At 30.4% G+C, this 13,104-nt stretch overlaps 1 protein-coding gene across 15 annotated transcripts in view; it reads left to right on the top strand.

Annotated features, from left to right (window-relative positions):
* LOC106050925 (carnitine O-palmitoyltransferase 1, liver isoform-like) overlaps positions 1-13,104 on the top strand; it is a 38,625-nt gene that overhangs the window by 22,724 nt on the left and 2,797 nt on the right. For 9 of the 15 annotated variants that reach the window (XM_056031660.1, XM_056031663.1, XM_056031664.1 and 6 more), the window contains 10 exons: positions 3,026-3,133; positions 3,223-3,248; positions 5,044-5,109; positions 7,132-7,194; positions 8,496-8,558; positions 9,871-9,955; positions 11,062-11,226; positions 11,485-11,616; positions 11,776-11,964; positions 12,183-12,260. In XM_056031660.1, coding sequence (XP_055887635.1) covers positions 3,026-3,133; positions 3,223-3,248; positions 5,044-5,109; positions 7,132-7,194; positions 8,496-8,558; positions 9,871-9,955; positions 11,062-11,226; positions 11,485-11,616; positions 11,776-11,964; positions 12,183-12,260 — 975 coding nt within the window. Of the gene's footprint in view, positions 1-3,025; positions 3,134-3,222; positions 3,249-5,043; positions 5,110-5,769; positions 5,833-7,131; positions 7,195-8,495; positions 8,559-9,870; positions 9,956-11,061; positions 11,227-11,484; positions 11,617-11,775; positions 11,965-12,182; positions 12,261-13,104 lie in introns of all 15 variants that reach the window. The other 6 variants (XM_056031669.1, XM_013205987.2, XM_013205995.2 and 3 more) reach the window with 6 other exon arrangements.

The raw sequence follows: 13,104 nt of genomic DNA, 5'->3' as shown, positions 1-13,104 counted from the left end.
ATCTTTTTTTATCATTAAAATCAATTTTTTTAAAAGTAGATTTGAGAAGCTGAATTTATAAAAGCCTCAGATAAAAATCCTGTGAGTAGTGTGTATGTTACAATACAGATCAAAATTACGAGGTTACCATGACTTGTTGAAATAGGATTCAGGAAGTGAGACTGTTTATTTTCCTCCCATGGCAAATTAAAGGTAGACTAAATCTTGCAAAATTAGATCAGATCAGATGTGGCAATAGCATAGGGCAATAATAGCTTAGGTCAGGGAATTTCTGGTAGACCACCTCTTGTGCTCTCAGATATGGTGGATTTTTTAGGCTATATTTCTGTATTAACACCATTTTTTCCTTCATCAATTAAATAATCATAAGCAGCAAGTTTCTGAAAGATTAGTGCCAACTTTTTCTGGTGGATTTACTTGTATGATCTCATTAGTTTTTTGTTAATATCATTTACTGTTGAAATTAGATTATTTTGTTTCGCATTAGATGTTCATAAAATAAAAAATGTTAATGGTTAAAAGCTGTTTTCTATTCCAATGATCTATAATTTATCTCTCAGGGTTCGTAGCGCTCCTAAAATCTCCTAAAAAATTAAAATTCTCCTAAAAATTGTCAAAATTCTCCTAGAATTTTGTTCACTATCCTAAAATTTTTACCCAATATTTTTTTTCAAGTATAATTTTGCTTATTTCTTTCTAAAAATGTGGGGATGAGCAGCGTAACTAGGCATTCTGATCACATGACGTTACTGGCTGGCTGTGTTAATGAGCTGACCAGTGACGCGTCTACACTGCCTTTCACCCACTTGTGAAGCGCAACCTCGTGATTGAAGATGGTCTTGGCTCAAGCAAGCATTTCACCTGGCATTATTTTTCTGAAGGCAGCGTAGAAATGGTTGTTTTTCTTTCATTGTTATATCTGAAGACGCGCTATATCTAGTCTGTAGTGACTATTGTGTATTGTCTACAATTAGAGCAATTACCAGCCTAATGTGTAGGCTACATACCTCCGGCCCTCTCTGATCTAAATTTCCTTGTTGTAACAGTAAGAGTGACTTCGCGTGGAAATTCTGTAAATATTCTAGCTAGAAAAAGATCTAGATTTAGATTAAAGTTAGATCTAGTTAAAATAATTCGCACACAGCCGTGAAAAGTTGTGAATTATAGTGACTTAGATCTAGAGTCTAGATATACAGTAGATACAGTTAAAATAATTCTCTCACAGCTGTGAAAAGTCCGCATATTTTAGTGACTTATAGCTAGAGTCTAGATTTACCATATTTACGGTAGATTCAGTCTCAGTGAAGATAATTCTCACAGAGACATGAAAAGTTCAACAATATTAGTGACTTAGTTCAAGAAAGAAACATTAAGAAACTAGAACAGACACAAAATAGAGCAGTGCGATTCATAACAAACGAATATTCACATTTGACTAGAGTAACACCTTTAGTAAAATCACTAAATTTAGAAAGCCTTCAGGACAGAAGGCTCAAAAGTAAAGTAGCAATAATACATAAAACACTGAACCATAATCTTCAAATACAAAAACAAAATTTAATAAAATACTCTGAAAGACACAAAGATAAAGGCACATTCCTCGTCCCATATGCTAGGACAAATTTGTACAAATACTCCTTCTTCCCTAGTGCTATTAGAGCATGGAATGGGTTGCCTGAGCTAGCCAGGAAAACCAGTGACTTGGCAGAATTTAAGTCATTGGTTAATATGCATGACTAAATGCATGACGCGTAGGACGTAATCATCTTCTTTTTTTGAAGTAATGTCTGTATTATATAAGATAAGATAAGATAAGAGTCTAGATCTACTGTAGATTTAACGAAAATATTTCGCACATAGATGTGAAAAGTCCATAAAAGTTATTTCGGTCATAAAACCCAGAGAAACTACATAGTTGAAAATGAAATTGTGCTTGAAAAAATAAAACGCTAATAGGTCTAACCTAAATCCAATCCAAAAGCCAATATTTAGTAAGCAAATGTCAACTAAACATACAAATAGGCTTGTATATTACAGGCTGTTTATGAGGAGGATTTAAACACAGTTAATATAAGAATAAAAAATTACCTCAAATGCACACCATGACTCTAGTATCTATAATATACACATAGGAACTAGAAATATACATTTCCACCTCAGAGAATACACATTATGAAGGCATCTCTAAGAATGTTTCTTATTTTAAAAAAATGGAATAACAACCATTTGTAATGTTCTTTAATAAATCTTTGAAAAAAAAAATGGTTGTATGAGGTTTGGGGATGACAGTCAAGTTGTTACTTGATTAAAAGTTAACTTTCATTACATTTTTTGTGGGTATACCGTCACATACCACAGCTGATGACGTTGTTTCTGTGTTCTGGGTGGGATATTGGAAAGATATTTATTATTTCCAAAATCATTGTTTTTTTTTGTATGTTATACAATGTATAACACAAACCGACAGGACACACACACACCTATATATATATATATATATATATATATATATATATATGTATGTATGTATATATATATATATATATATATATATATATATATATATATATATATATATATATATATAAATATATATATATATATATATATTATTATAGCTTTTATATAGCGGTACTTTCATGCTTATAGCATGCTCAGAGCGCTTTTGGTCCAATCTCATTTGTGGACCAGTGGGGGGGAGGGGTTTCTAGGAGTTGGTTTTCCGTGCTGCCTTTAGGTGCTCAGTAAACACAACTCTGCCCGAGTCGGGTGTCGAACCTCGAGCCCGCTTCTAGGTAGCCAAGCCAAGTTCAACCGCACTTGGCCTCTCGACCACGCTTCCATATGTATATATATATTTCATCCTTAAAAGACCTCCTAAAATTTTGTCATGGAAAAGTGCTACTAACCCTGCCATACAATTTTGTCCCTGTATGTAATAGGCTTTCATTAATAATCAGTTTATTTTACTAGCAATGTCCAAAAAGCATAACAATATTTCCTAGGACTAAAATTTTACTTGCAGAAAGATCCCAGCAAGTTGGACAGATATGGTAAAGCTATGATCCATGGAAAGGGTTACGACCGATGGTTTGACAAGTCTTTTACATTTGTAGTTTGTTCTAATGGGCAGGTAAGAAGTTTTAATCTCTGATGTGTTCCACTATTTGAGCAACCATAGTTTTTAAGAACACATAGAACATACAATTTTTATAATTTCAGATTGGTTTTAATGCTGAACACTCATGGTAAGACAAGTTTTCAACATTTTTCTTTTATTTAAGCTAGTGAAACCTTAATATGATGATAGTCTGTTGTATTGATATGGAAATTTACTTTATCAAGTGCTAAGAAAATTAATGTAAAAAAAAAGTTAGAGTTCCCTAAATAAACTTTCAGTATTAAATGTACGGAAAAAAGGTTTTTATGCATATTGACAGAAGGCGACCATAAAACCATAGTTTTTAAAATCATCAATTTCTTAAAAACTGCCTAGATATAATGTAAAATTAGAAATGACTTTTTTCACCTAATTATTTTTAGATTAACTAAAGGGGTAATTGAAATCTTTAAGAATATATGTAATATCTAATAAATCTAATATAAATGAACTTCAGTTTTGGACATGTTCGTGTGTTTTTTTAGTTGTAATTCAGTAATTGGTCCTGATAGATATAAAGATATTTGTGAAACATAGGTGCCATGTCCACAAGGAGTTAATCCATAGTGTACACTAGAAGTAAGATTGTTATGTAGTTTAATTTTTGACTTTCCTTTCCATTTATCATGTGTTTAAATATTTAGATGCCATTCTTAAAAATCTTTTTACAATACCTCTACTGAAGTCACTTTTTCTGAGTGGAACCTTCAGGGTGGTCAAAGGGTGGGTGGACTTTTTGATTCTCCAAAACGGTTCAAACGATTTTCTTAGAAATTTGACAGTTGCTGTATATTGTTGGAAAAAGAATGACTACCTTGTTGGCCACACTGGGATAACTCTAGTTTGACCATTCTAATTTTTTAAAGTATAAAAAGAAAATAAGTTAAATTTGGCTAGAGAACTAGAAGATCTTTATCTTGAACAGACTATAGGTCCTCTATGTTTACCCATTTAGGCATTATGTTCAGGAACATTTTGCACACCATCTTCTAAGTATAGATTTAAAGGCCTATTATGTCTTGTAACCTTAACCAAAATTTTTTCCTGGTTTGGGGGAGGGGGGAGGGCAAATCTAACATTCATTAGTTAATTTAGAGCAAAATATTCACTGTATATGTTGTATAAAGGAGGTATTGTGTTTAAAAAAAATATATTTTATAAAATATTTTTCTTGCTTGATTGACTTTTCAGAATGATTTTTTTTTTTTCAAATTTTTAATATTCCTTTTATTTTTGTATTAGAGAATTAAACTTATTTATCTCTTTATATACGTATGTTTTTTTTTAATAACATTTTTCTTTCACACTTTTGAATCTAAAATTGATAGGTTTAAGATATTTTATTAAACATTGTTTTTTACTTGATTTGTTTTGGAGAGGATTTTTTAATTCTGCATTACACAATATTTTTTTTTTTATGATAATTTTTTTTTTTGCCATTTATCGAAACATATATGAAAGAAAGTTTTGCCCTTTAAAATAATTTTTTTTTGTTTCAAACTTGTCTACTATAATAATGAAATGTAATACCAAATGAATATATACATGAAAATCAGTTATTTGAGTCCTCCACACTCCCAGGCTGATTTAACAGAAATACTGGTATGTCATACCAAGAGCCCATTAATGACTAGAGAATGACTCTTATCACCTCTTATTGGATAATGTCTGGTCCAACATAAAACTACTACTTGCTTTGCTCATTTTTAAGTCTCCATGATCTAACATAGCAATACTGGCATGGCTGTGATTGAGAATCTTTGGTTTAATGTAGCTGTAAATGTTTTAATTAATTGTAATACCCAAACTAGTTGAGCATAAATTAGAAGTGTGATTGTTGTTTGCTATACAGCAAGCTTCATCAGGGTTGTCATCTCTTTCAGGGCAGATGCACCCATTATGGCTCACATGTGGGAGGTCGTAGTGACCAGAGAACACATACTGTTGGGGTACATAATTTAGTATCTCAATAGTGCATGATGGGAGCTGACAACGAACATTGCTTTTGACTCTTTTTAAAGCTTCATTTTTTTTTGGTTCACTTTCTTTGTTTAGCCTAAGCAGTTTAAATTTTTTTTTCTTGCATGAAATAGAAATAAAGTATTTGTAAACAAGATTTTAATTAAAGCATGCATTAGTAGCATACTAAACAAAAAAGTTGAAAGCACTCTATTAACCATATTTTACATGGAGCAATAATATACATCAGAAACTAATGAAACTAATTATATATGCACAAAACAAACTAATAGAAGTTATATGCCTAACATAAGTTCATCACCTAATTCATCACTGAATGACTGTTGTGTTCTGAGAATACTTTTATAATTGATACTTGTAATGCAAAGACTGCACAAAACTTTTAACATTTCTTTATGTTAAATGGTTTTAGTTTAGTTACTGTGTATCAAATGCATCTGTTAAATAATAGGCATGGTTATCTTAGCATATCAATGTTTGAAAAGAATGTGTTTCATATTTGCATTGTTCTTTTAATGGTTTCAGAATGAAGTTGCTGCCCATTGTCCAATGCATCTGTGTCTTTTAAATGCTTTGTAGCTAATATTAGTCTTTCTATCAATAATGTCATCCACACTATGTGTACATAGGGCAGATGCTCCCATTTTGTCTCAGATGTGTGAGGTAACCTTCAGACATGACTTTGACCTTGGGTAAACTGTTTCTGACTTGCACTGTTGCATGATCCTCTTCACTCACCTCCTTTTCTCTAGCACAAAAAACCCAGTTGTTGGCAATGCACAAAACCCAAACAATGCTTTAATTATTGGATATTCATGTCAACGTGAGAGCTGTAGCTCATTATTTCAATCTCTCTAATGTCAGCCAGGTTAGCCTGATATATAGATATATATAGGTGTTTGTTTTTTAACCTGTTAATAACTTATAGATATCTACTATTAGCAATATAAAAAAACATTTGAGTTATTGTTTATTCATAATTAAGATACTTTTTTTTTTAAAGCTAGATGCCTTTCAGCATATTTATTAATGATTTATATATATATATATATATAAAAAAAAAGCTTTCTATGCATATATTGACATATAGGCTTTGGGGATACATGTTTTCAGCATGGCTTTATTTTTATTTTTATCTATAAAGGCTTATGCCTTCTGGGAATTTTTGGGCTGTCATTTGGTAGAGGTTGGTTAATTAGTAGTATCAATGAATCATAAAATAAAATACTTTTTCCAACTATTTATATAATAAACATCTTATTTTTTGGGTAGCTATATTGATTATTAATCACAATAGTTAATTACCTCCTGTGTCTGTAGCCATTACAGAGATGAAGTCAACAGCAGGGCTTACAAGATTTTCAGTATAGCCCACTTTCAGAGAGATGTTAATTGACAGGATGCAACTTTTCTTCACCTCTCCACCATTTGTTACTTTAATGTGTCAAATGACATTTCAGGACTGATACAGAAGAAGGATTATTTTTAATATGCAATGATGGCCCCCAGGTTATGTTTTTTTAAACAGGAGAAATGTCTTATTAATAATTTTATCTTTACTTTAGAATTACTTTATTGAGTAGTTATATAAAACCTCCAGCTGAATACTGGCTGTAGTTTTCTACAAACAAGAAATTATTTTTTAAAAATTCCTTAATAGATATTATGTATCTACCTAAGTTATTTTAAACTAGTCTGATTTAATAAAGAAATGTATTTAATAAAGAAATGTTCACTTTAATTCTATCAAATTAACATTCTGAAGCCCATTTTCACACATTATTTTGTTTATCATCTGAACTCGTTGTCTTTCATATCTTGTTAAGGGCCATCATTACATACTCTCCTACATTTGGAGAGAAAACAATAATTGTTTACACATTTTCTTGCAGGTCTGAAGAAAAAAAATTGTCTGTGCATTTCAATGGGTTCATTAAATTCTTATTTTAAAATAATATTGATGAACTTTCTTTACTAATTGTGTAATTCAGGGCAGATGCACCACTTATGGCCCAAACATGGGAAGCTTGTCAGCAACATGAATTAAGACATGGGTAATTCTTAATATAATGTACACACACACAGAACACATGTACTAGTTGTTTGATCTCACAGCATTTTCTTGTTTTCTCTTATTATCTTTTTGTATTGTATGTATGGATGTTACATTTATTCATGTTTTCATTAACCACCTGGTATTTTGGGGGGACTTGCTTTTCAACTAATATTTGTTGCATATATTTTATTAGAATTTTTTTAATTTGAAGACTTTTTTTAAACATATGCTTTGTGTAATATTTTTTATCATCTGGGAATGAAGGACTTCCAAAAAAAAAAAAAAAAAAGCATTGGGTAACATTTAGTTCCTCACAAGCATTCTGAGGAATGTCTACTATTGTCAGTTTTTTTAACTCCACGAAGTCATAAACTGGAATTGCCTTCTTTCTCAGATAAAAAAAAGTAGTCATTAGCTTGTAAATATATTTTAAAATGATGAATTGGGAGAAATCTAACAGGGAACACATACATTTAAATGTAATTTACATTTTTTTTCTTCTGAGCATTTTAAAAATAATTTTATTTAAATTAAAAATACGCTTAGCCATCATTTTTAGCATAGGTTCATAAAGTGTATGAGATGCTGCTAATGTTGGCTACATATTTAAGGATGCAACTTTCAGAAATTACTATTGACTACTTGGGCTGTATCACAACTAACTTGAAAAAAAAACAAAACATAAAAGTATTGAAAGCTTTTATCCATTTGAACTATTGAACTAGCTCACCTGGAGCTCAGCTAAATGACTTTCATTCATTATGCATCATGGGGGATCAGTCAAGTCTTGTTATTTATCAAGAGTGAAAAAATAAACTATCAAACATGAGGATGTCTTTTTTTCCTATTTACTTAAAAATAGTTTTAAATGTAAACTTCATTTTTAACTCTAAAATTAGAATTTCTATCTCTGTTTGTAGTTATAAACACAGAAATAAAAGAAAATAAACGAAGATCAATAAACATAGGATAAGATTACAGCCAGTACAAATGGAAAAAACTTGACTGTTCACCTATGTTGTAAAATCTTCATTCTTTTAGATCTGCTTGTTGTATTATTTTTTCATGCATTTTATCATTTGCTTCAGTATATTAGTAAATTATACCTGAGAATTAATTTTGTTTTTCCATTTTAGTATTTAGGAAAAGTTCTATTAAATTCAGAAGTGTCCTAAAATTGGACATATGCTACTGTGCAAACCTGACATGCCTGCCAGATGTCATTTACTTGTATCCCAATTTCCATCTGGTTGTAAATCTTTAACTAATCACCTTCTTATTTGTGTGCTTGGTACTTAGGGCCGATGCACCTGTGATGGCCCAGCTATGGGAGATAGCTCAAGATGAGCAATACAAATTAGGGTAAACTCCCTGTACCCTGTTTCACCAACCTTTTTTTTTCTTAATGCTTTCACACATATTTAAGCAGAATAGGTTGCTTTGTATTTTCTTTATTATCATTAGTGTGGCTGTCTATTCGACATTATTATCATGTCTGTTCTGAATGCCCATCATTTCAGCATCAGAATGTTCACTCTCTGAGATTAGTTGTCATCCTTACATTCTTCTCTTGTTTTATTTCTTAAAGTAGCAGTCATCCCATATTATTTGAACTTTGTAGCATCTAGAGTTTATTATTTCTCAAGATAAATACCTTTAAAAAGAGATGTAAAATTGTATCATTTTTCCTTCAATATTTTGAATTTAGTTACCTTTACCTATAATTTATGATAAGTAAAGTAATTTTACAAGGTTGCAGTATCTACACTTCTAAAAGGCCTAATCTTAAAACTTAAAATATAATTACGTTCAATTTTTACTAGTAGTGTAAATTTAAATTTTGATAAATGTATGGCATTTGAATAATTTGAATTTGAATAGGAGTTATATGCTTATTCTATTACTACTCATTTTAGTTTTCTAGATGTATTTAAACACAAATAGTACTGCTGGTTTGAACTTCTTTTATATATTCACCAGATATTCATTATTATTCATAGTATTTCATATATATGTAATATCTTTTTTGTTTATTAATTAATAACAAGAGAGATTTTAAACAAGTATTTTTAGATTACTTTAAGATTGCTTACTTTTAAAAGCATTTCATATTTTGTTACTTAATTTGGATTTTTTTAAATGACAATTTTATGTCAGTAATATTTAAAGCTTATAGAGCTAAAAAAATGTATTTGATTTCTATCTTATAAAATATATATATATACAATTAATTATTTTCATTTTGTGATGTAATGCTGCTGTAACAAAACTATTATGCTTAAAACTAAATTAATTCTTTGTATTTAAATATTATAGTTATGAATTGAAATTTTATTTCAAATTTTTTTAAACATTTGTAGGTTGTTTTTTTTTCTTCAGATTTTTCATAATAATGTATAATTTTAAGAAATACTTAAAAATCAAAAATTAAATTAAAAGATTTTGTTTACATCTCCATTATTTCAGTAATCATAAAGACAATATATATTTTTTAAGTCAGTGTTAATCATTATGTTTTAACTTGTTAAGGTAAAGATCTACCTTAAATTGTGAACTAAGCTGATATATCTAGGTCATGATGACTTTGGCTCAAACTATGAGTGAATGTCAAATTTTTATAATATGCACATTTATTTTTAAGTTTTTGTTAAATATTATCTGTATGCATCAATAGATATGATGAGAAAGGTCACTGTTTAGGCACCCCAGAGTGTGAGCCTCCACATCCAATTAGATTGCATTGGGAGATTCCTACACCTGTGAGTGATTCACAGTTTGTTGTGATTGTTTTTTAAATTATAAAGGCTGAATGATTTCTGATGATTTTAATATGCATCAAGTTTAGCATTGGATCATGAAAAATTAGTGTTTTTTTATGCTTTTTTTTTATTGTAATAGTAATAAACTTATCATCATAATAAGAACAGTTTGCTTGCTATATTCTATACTATTACTATATTCTATAATTGCTCTCACCCTACCTGAAATTGCATGCAGATTTCTTGTTTAATAAATATAAATTGTCTTTGTCTACATTTTACTCATCTACATTGAATGTGTTGACATTTACTTCTTTTGTTAAATATATTTTCTCAAATACCAACCAGACATGTGGCTGAATAGTGGCCTTGAACTTAGCCTTAACCCCTGTTATCTAAAAGCCTTACACATGCCTACAAAATGTGATTGAAAAGAGAAGTTTACTAAAAAAAAAAATTGGTGGATGACATTCTCATCCATGAGTTGGATTCCTAATTCTGACATTAAATTTTGAAATGCCATTCAAAATATTTAAAAGATTGTTAAAAGAAAACTAGACTAAACAATTGAATTTCTAAACTTAATTATTTTTTTAAATTTTTTTTTACAAAAAAAAAAAAGAAATAGGTAATCAAATTTAAATTTGGTATCAGATATTCCCTTAATTAGTTTGATTAGTAATGAGCTTTTTCAAAAAAGAATGTCACTTAATAGTTATAAAATTATTTACTTTGTGATACCAATAGTTCTTTGTAAACATGTTTCAATCAGCCAACAAACTCATTAGAATAACAAACAAAAAGCCAACAAACATTGTTCTCTACATTTCCCAGAAATATAAATATTAGTCTGCAATATTCCTTAATCTTTGAACTGAAGACAAAACCTAAATTGTTAAGACTACATCTAGCATAAGTTACAATGTTTCGCATTCTAAACATTAAATATTTTTTCTCATAGCTCTTTACATTGTATGGTAGTATTAACAGTTAAGTTTTAATACCAGCATCAGAAAGACAAAATGTAAAATAGCATACAACAAGCATTTATATCTATATTTAGAAATATATTAACACAATTTTTTTCTTTTGTTAATTTATCGTAGTGCATAGATGTCATAGAGAGCAGCTTCCAGGTGGCCACTAAGCTGATGAATGACCTTGATCTTCACATCATGATGTTTACAGAATTTGGGAAAGGATTTGTCAAGACATGTAAAGTCAGTCCTGATGCCTTCATACAAGCAGCCCTGCAGCTGACTTACTATAGGGTTAGAGCAATGTCTTATTCTGTCTTATTGGTATTTCTTTTCTTGTTTTCAAATTTATTTTGTTGGTCTTTTTTTTTTTCAGGATTTTATTTTATTCATATCCAATTGCTAGGAGGTGGTCAATGTAGGAGTTTATATTTGTATGCATCTTTCAAAGGCTTCATTCTCTCTGGACCAACTAGTTTGATTCTAAAACATGAATGCATTTCTTTGAGCTGTCTGCTCAGCTTCTTTTCAAATATTCATTTTGATCCACAGATGGAAAACAAATTTTGTTTGACATATGAATCATCTATGACTCGTTTGTTCCGTGAAGGCCGTACAGAAACTGTCAGGTCATGTACAGCAGAAGTGTGTAACTTTGCCCTAGCTCTTAATGAAGGGAAGCCTGTAAGTTACTTTATGTTAGCCTGTTTTTCAACCACTGTAGTTTTATATAGTAATTTTTCTGTGAGAAATATTTGAAACAGGTTTATAGAACTTCTGCTTGGCTAAAGAATGTCTTCATAATTACAATAGAAATAAAATAAAAACCATTTTTGATTTCAGAAATCAGAATGTATCAAGTTATTGAATAAAGCAGCAGAGACTCATCAAAAGCTGTACCGTGACACCATGACAGGCCGGGGGGTTGATAGACATTTGTTCTGTCTATATGTTGTCTCCAAGTATCTGGATATAGAGTCACCTTTCCTGTCTAAGGCTCTCAGTGAACCATGGAAGCTCTCCACAAGTCAGGTAAGAAAGTTTTTCTTGACTTTATTCATTCAGTATGTAAATGTTTTTAAAGAAATTAGTCAAATGTGTGTGCTATTTTCAAATGCTATTTTGTTTTAAATTTCTTTTTGAGGACATATCTTTGAAGTTTTGTTTCCTTTTTTTGTTCTTATACTTTCATTCATATGAATCACTGATTATTAAGTGTAGGTATTCATTAGTTTCATTTTATTTTACAGACTCCCCATCAACAGACAGACAGGCTTGACCTAAATAAATATCCAGATCGTATATGTGGAGGAGGAGGCTTTGGTCCTGTAAGTTTTCTTCTGAAGATTAATTAGGAGTGCAGTATTGAAGCCCAGACATAACTGCTGTGCGCCAGTGGTCAATTTAGGTTCTTTTTTCACCATCTATGTCTGTCCTCAGCAATGGATTTACTTTTAGTCTTGAATGTGTATATTGCAGCCTTTGTAAGAAATCTCCAGCTGTCTCCTTCGGAGTGCTCTCTTCTGTCAGTTTAAGCAAGTTGGTCTTCAAGCATTTTCGGGGAGCACTTATGTTAAGCTAACCACCTTTTAGCTCACCAGCAAATGTTGCCTTTGGAATATGATCATCCCCCATATGGGATATGTGTCCTGCCCAGCATCTGTGGAACTCTAGGTGTTTGCCAGAACATCTCTTTTTGTAGTGTGGTCTTGCCATGTACAAGCCCATTGGTGGCCATGCAAATGGAAAATATTTTTAATTAATCTTAACGCAAAAAATGAGTACTGCATTTATGATAACATTTAACAAGATTAGTTTATTTTAAAGGGACATAACGATTGCATATTTTTTTTCTAATTTTTTTTTTGTATTGGTTCAAATAGTAAATATGTTTTTTCTTTTTTAGCTGTCGCAGTTGGGTTTGTTTTGTCTGTTAGTAATGTTTAGGTCTCAAAAATTAATAGCAGTATTGAAACTCCTCATTTCACCACTGACTTCATAATGCTCAAACTAGTTCTGAAGTTTTGCTCTACACTTATGTGTAACTTATTGTATGAGTAAAAATAACACAAACTCTATTTTTTTTTAGTGTAAAAAAACATCTGTTTATAATAATTTTATCCTTAACATAGGAAAGTGAATGTATTAGTTTGGTAATTTCATTAAATTCTG

Source organism: Biomphalaria glabrata, chromosome 6 (assembly GCF_947242115.1).
Source record: "Biomphalaria glabrata chromosome 6, xgBioGlab47.1, whole genome shotgun sequence".
In the NCBI taxonomy this organism is placed as follows: domain Eukaryota; kingdom Metazoa; phylum Mollusca; class Gastropoda; family Planorbidae; genus Biomphalaria; species Biomphalaria glabrata.
The sequence above is the reverse complement of the archived record's forward strand: the minus strand, read 5'-3'. Positions and strand labels throughout refer to the sequence as shown.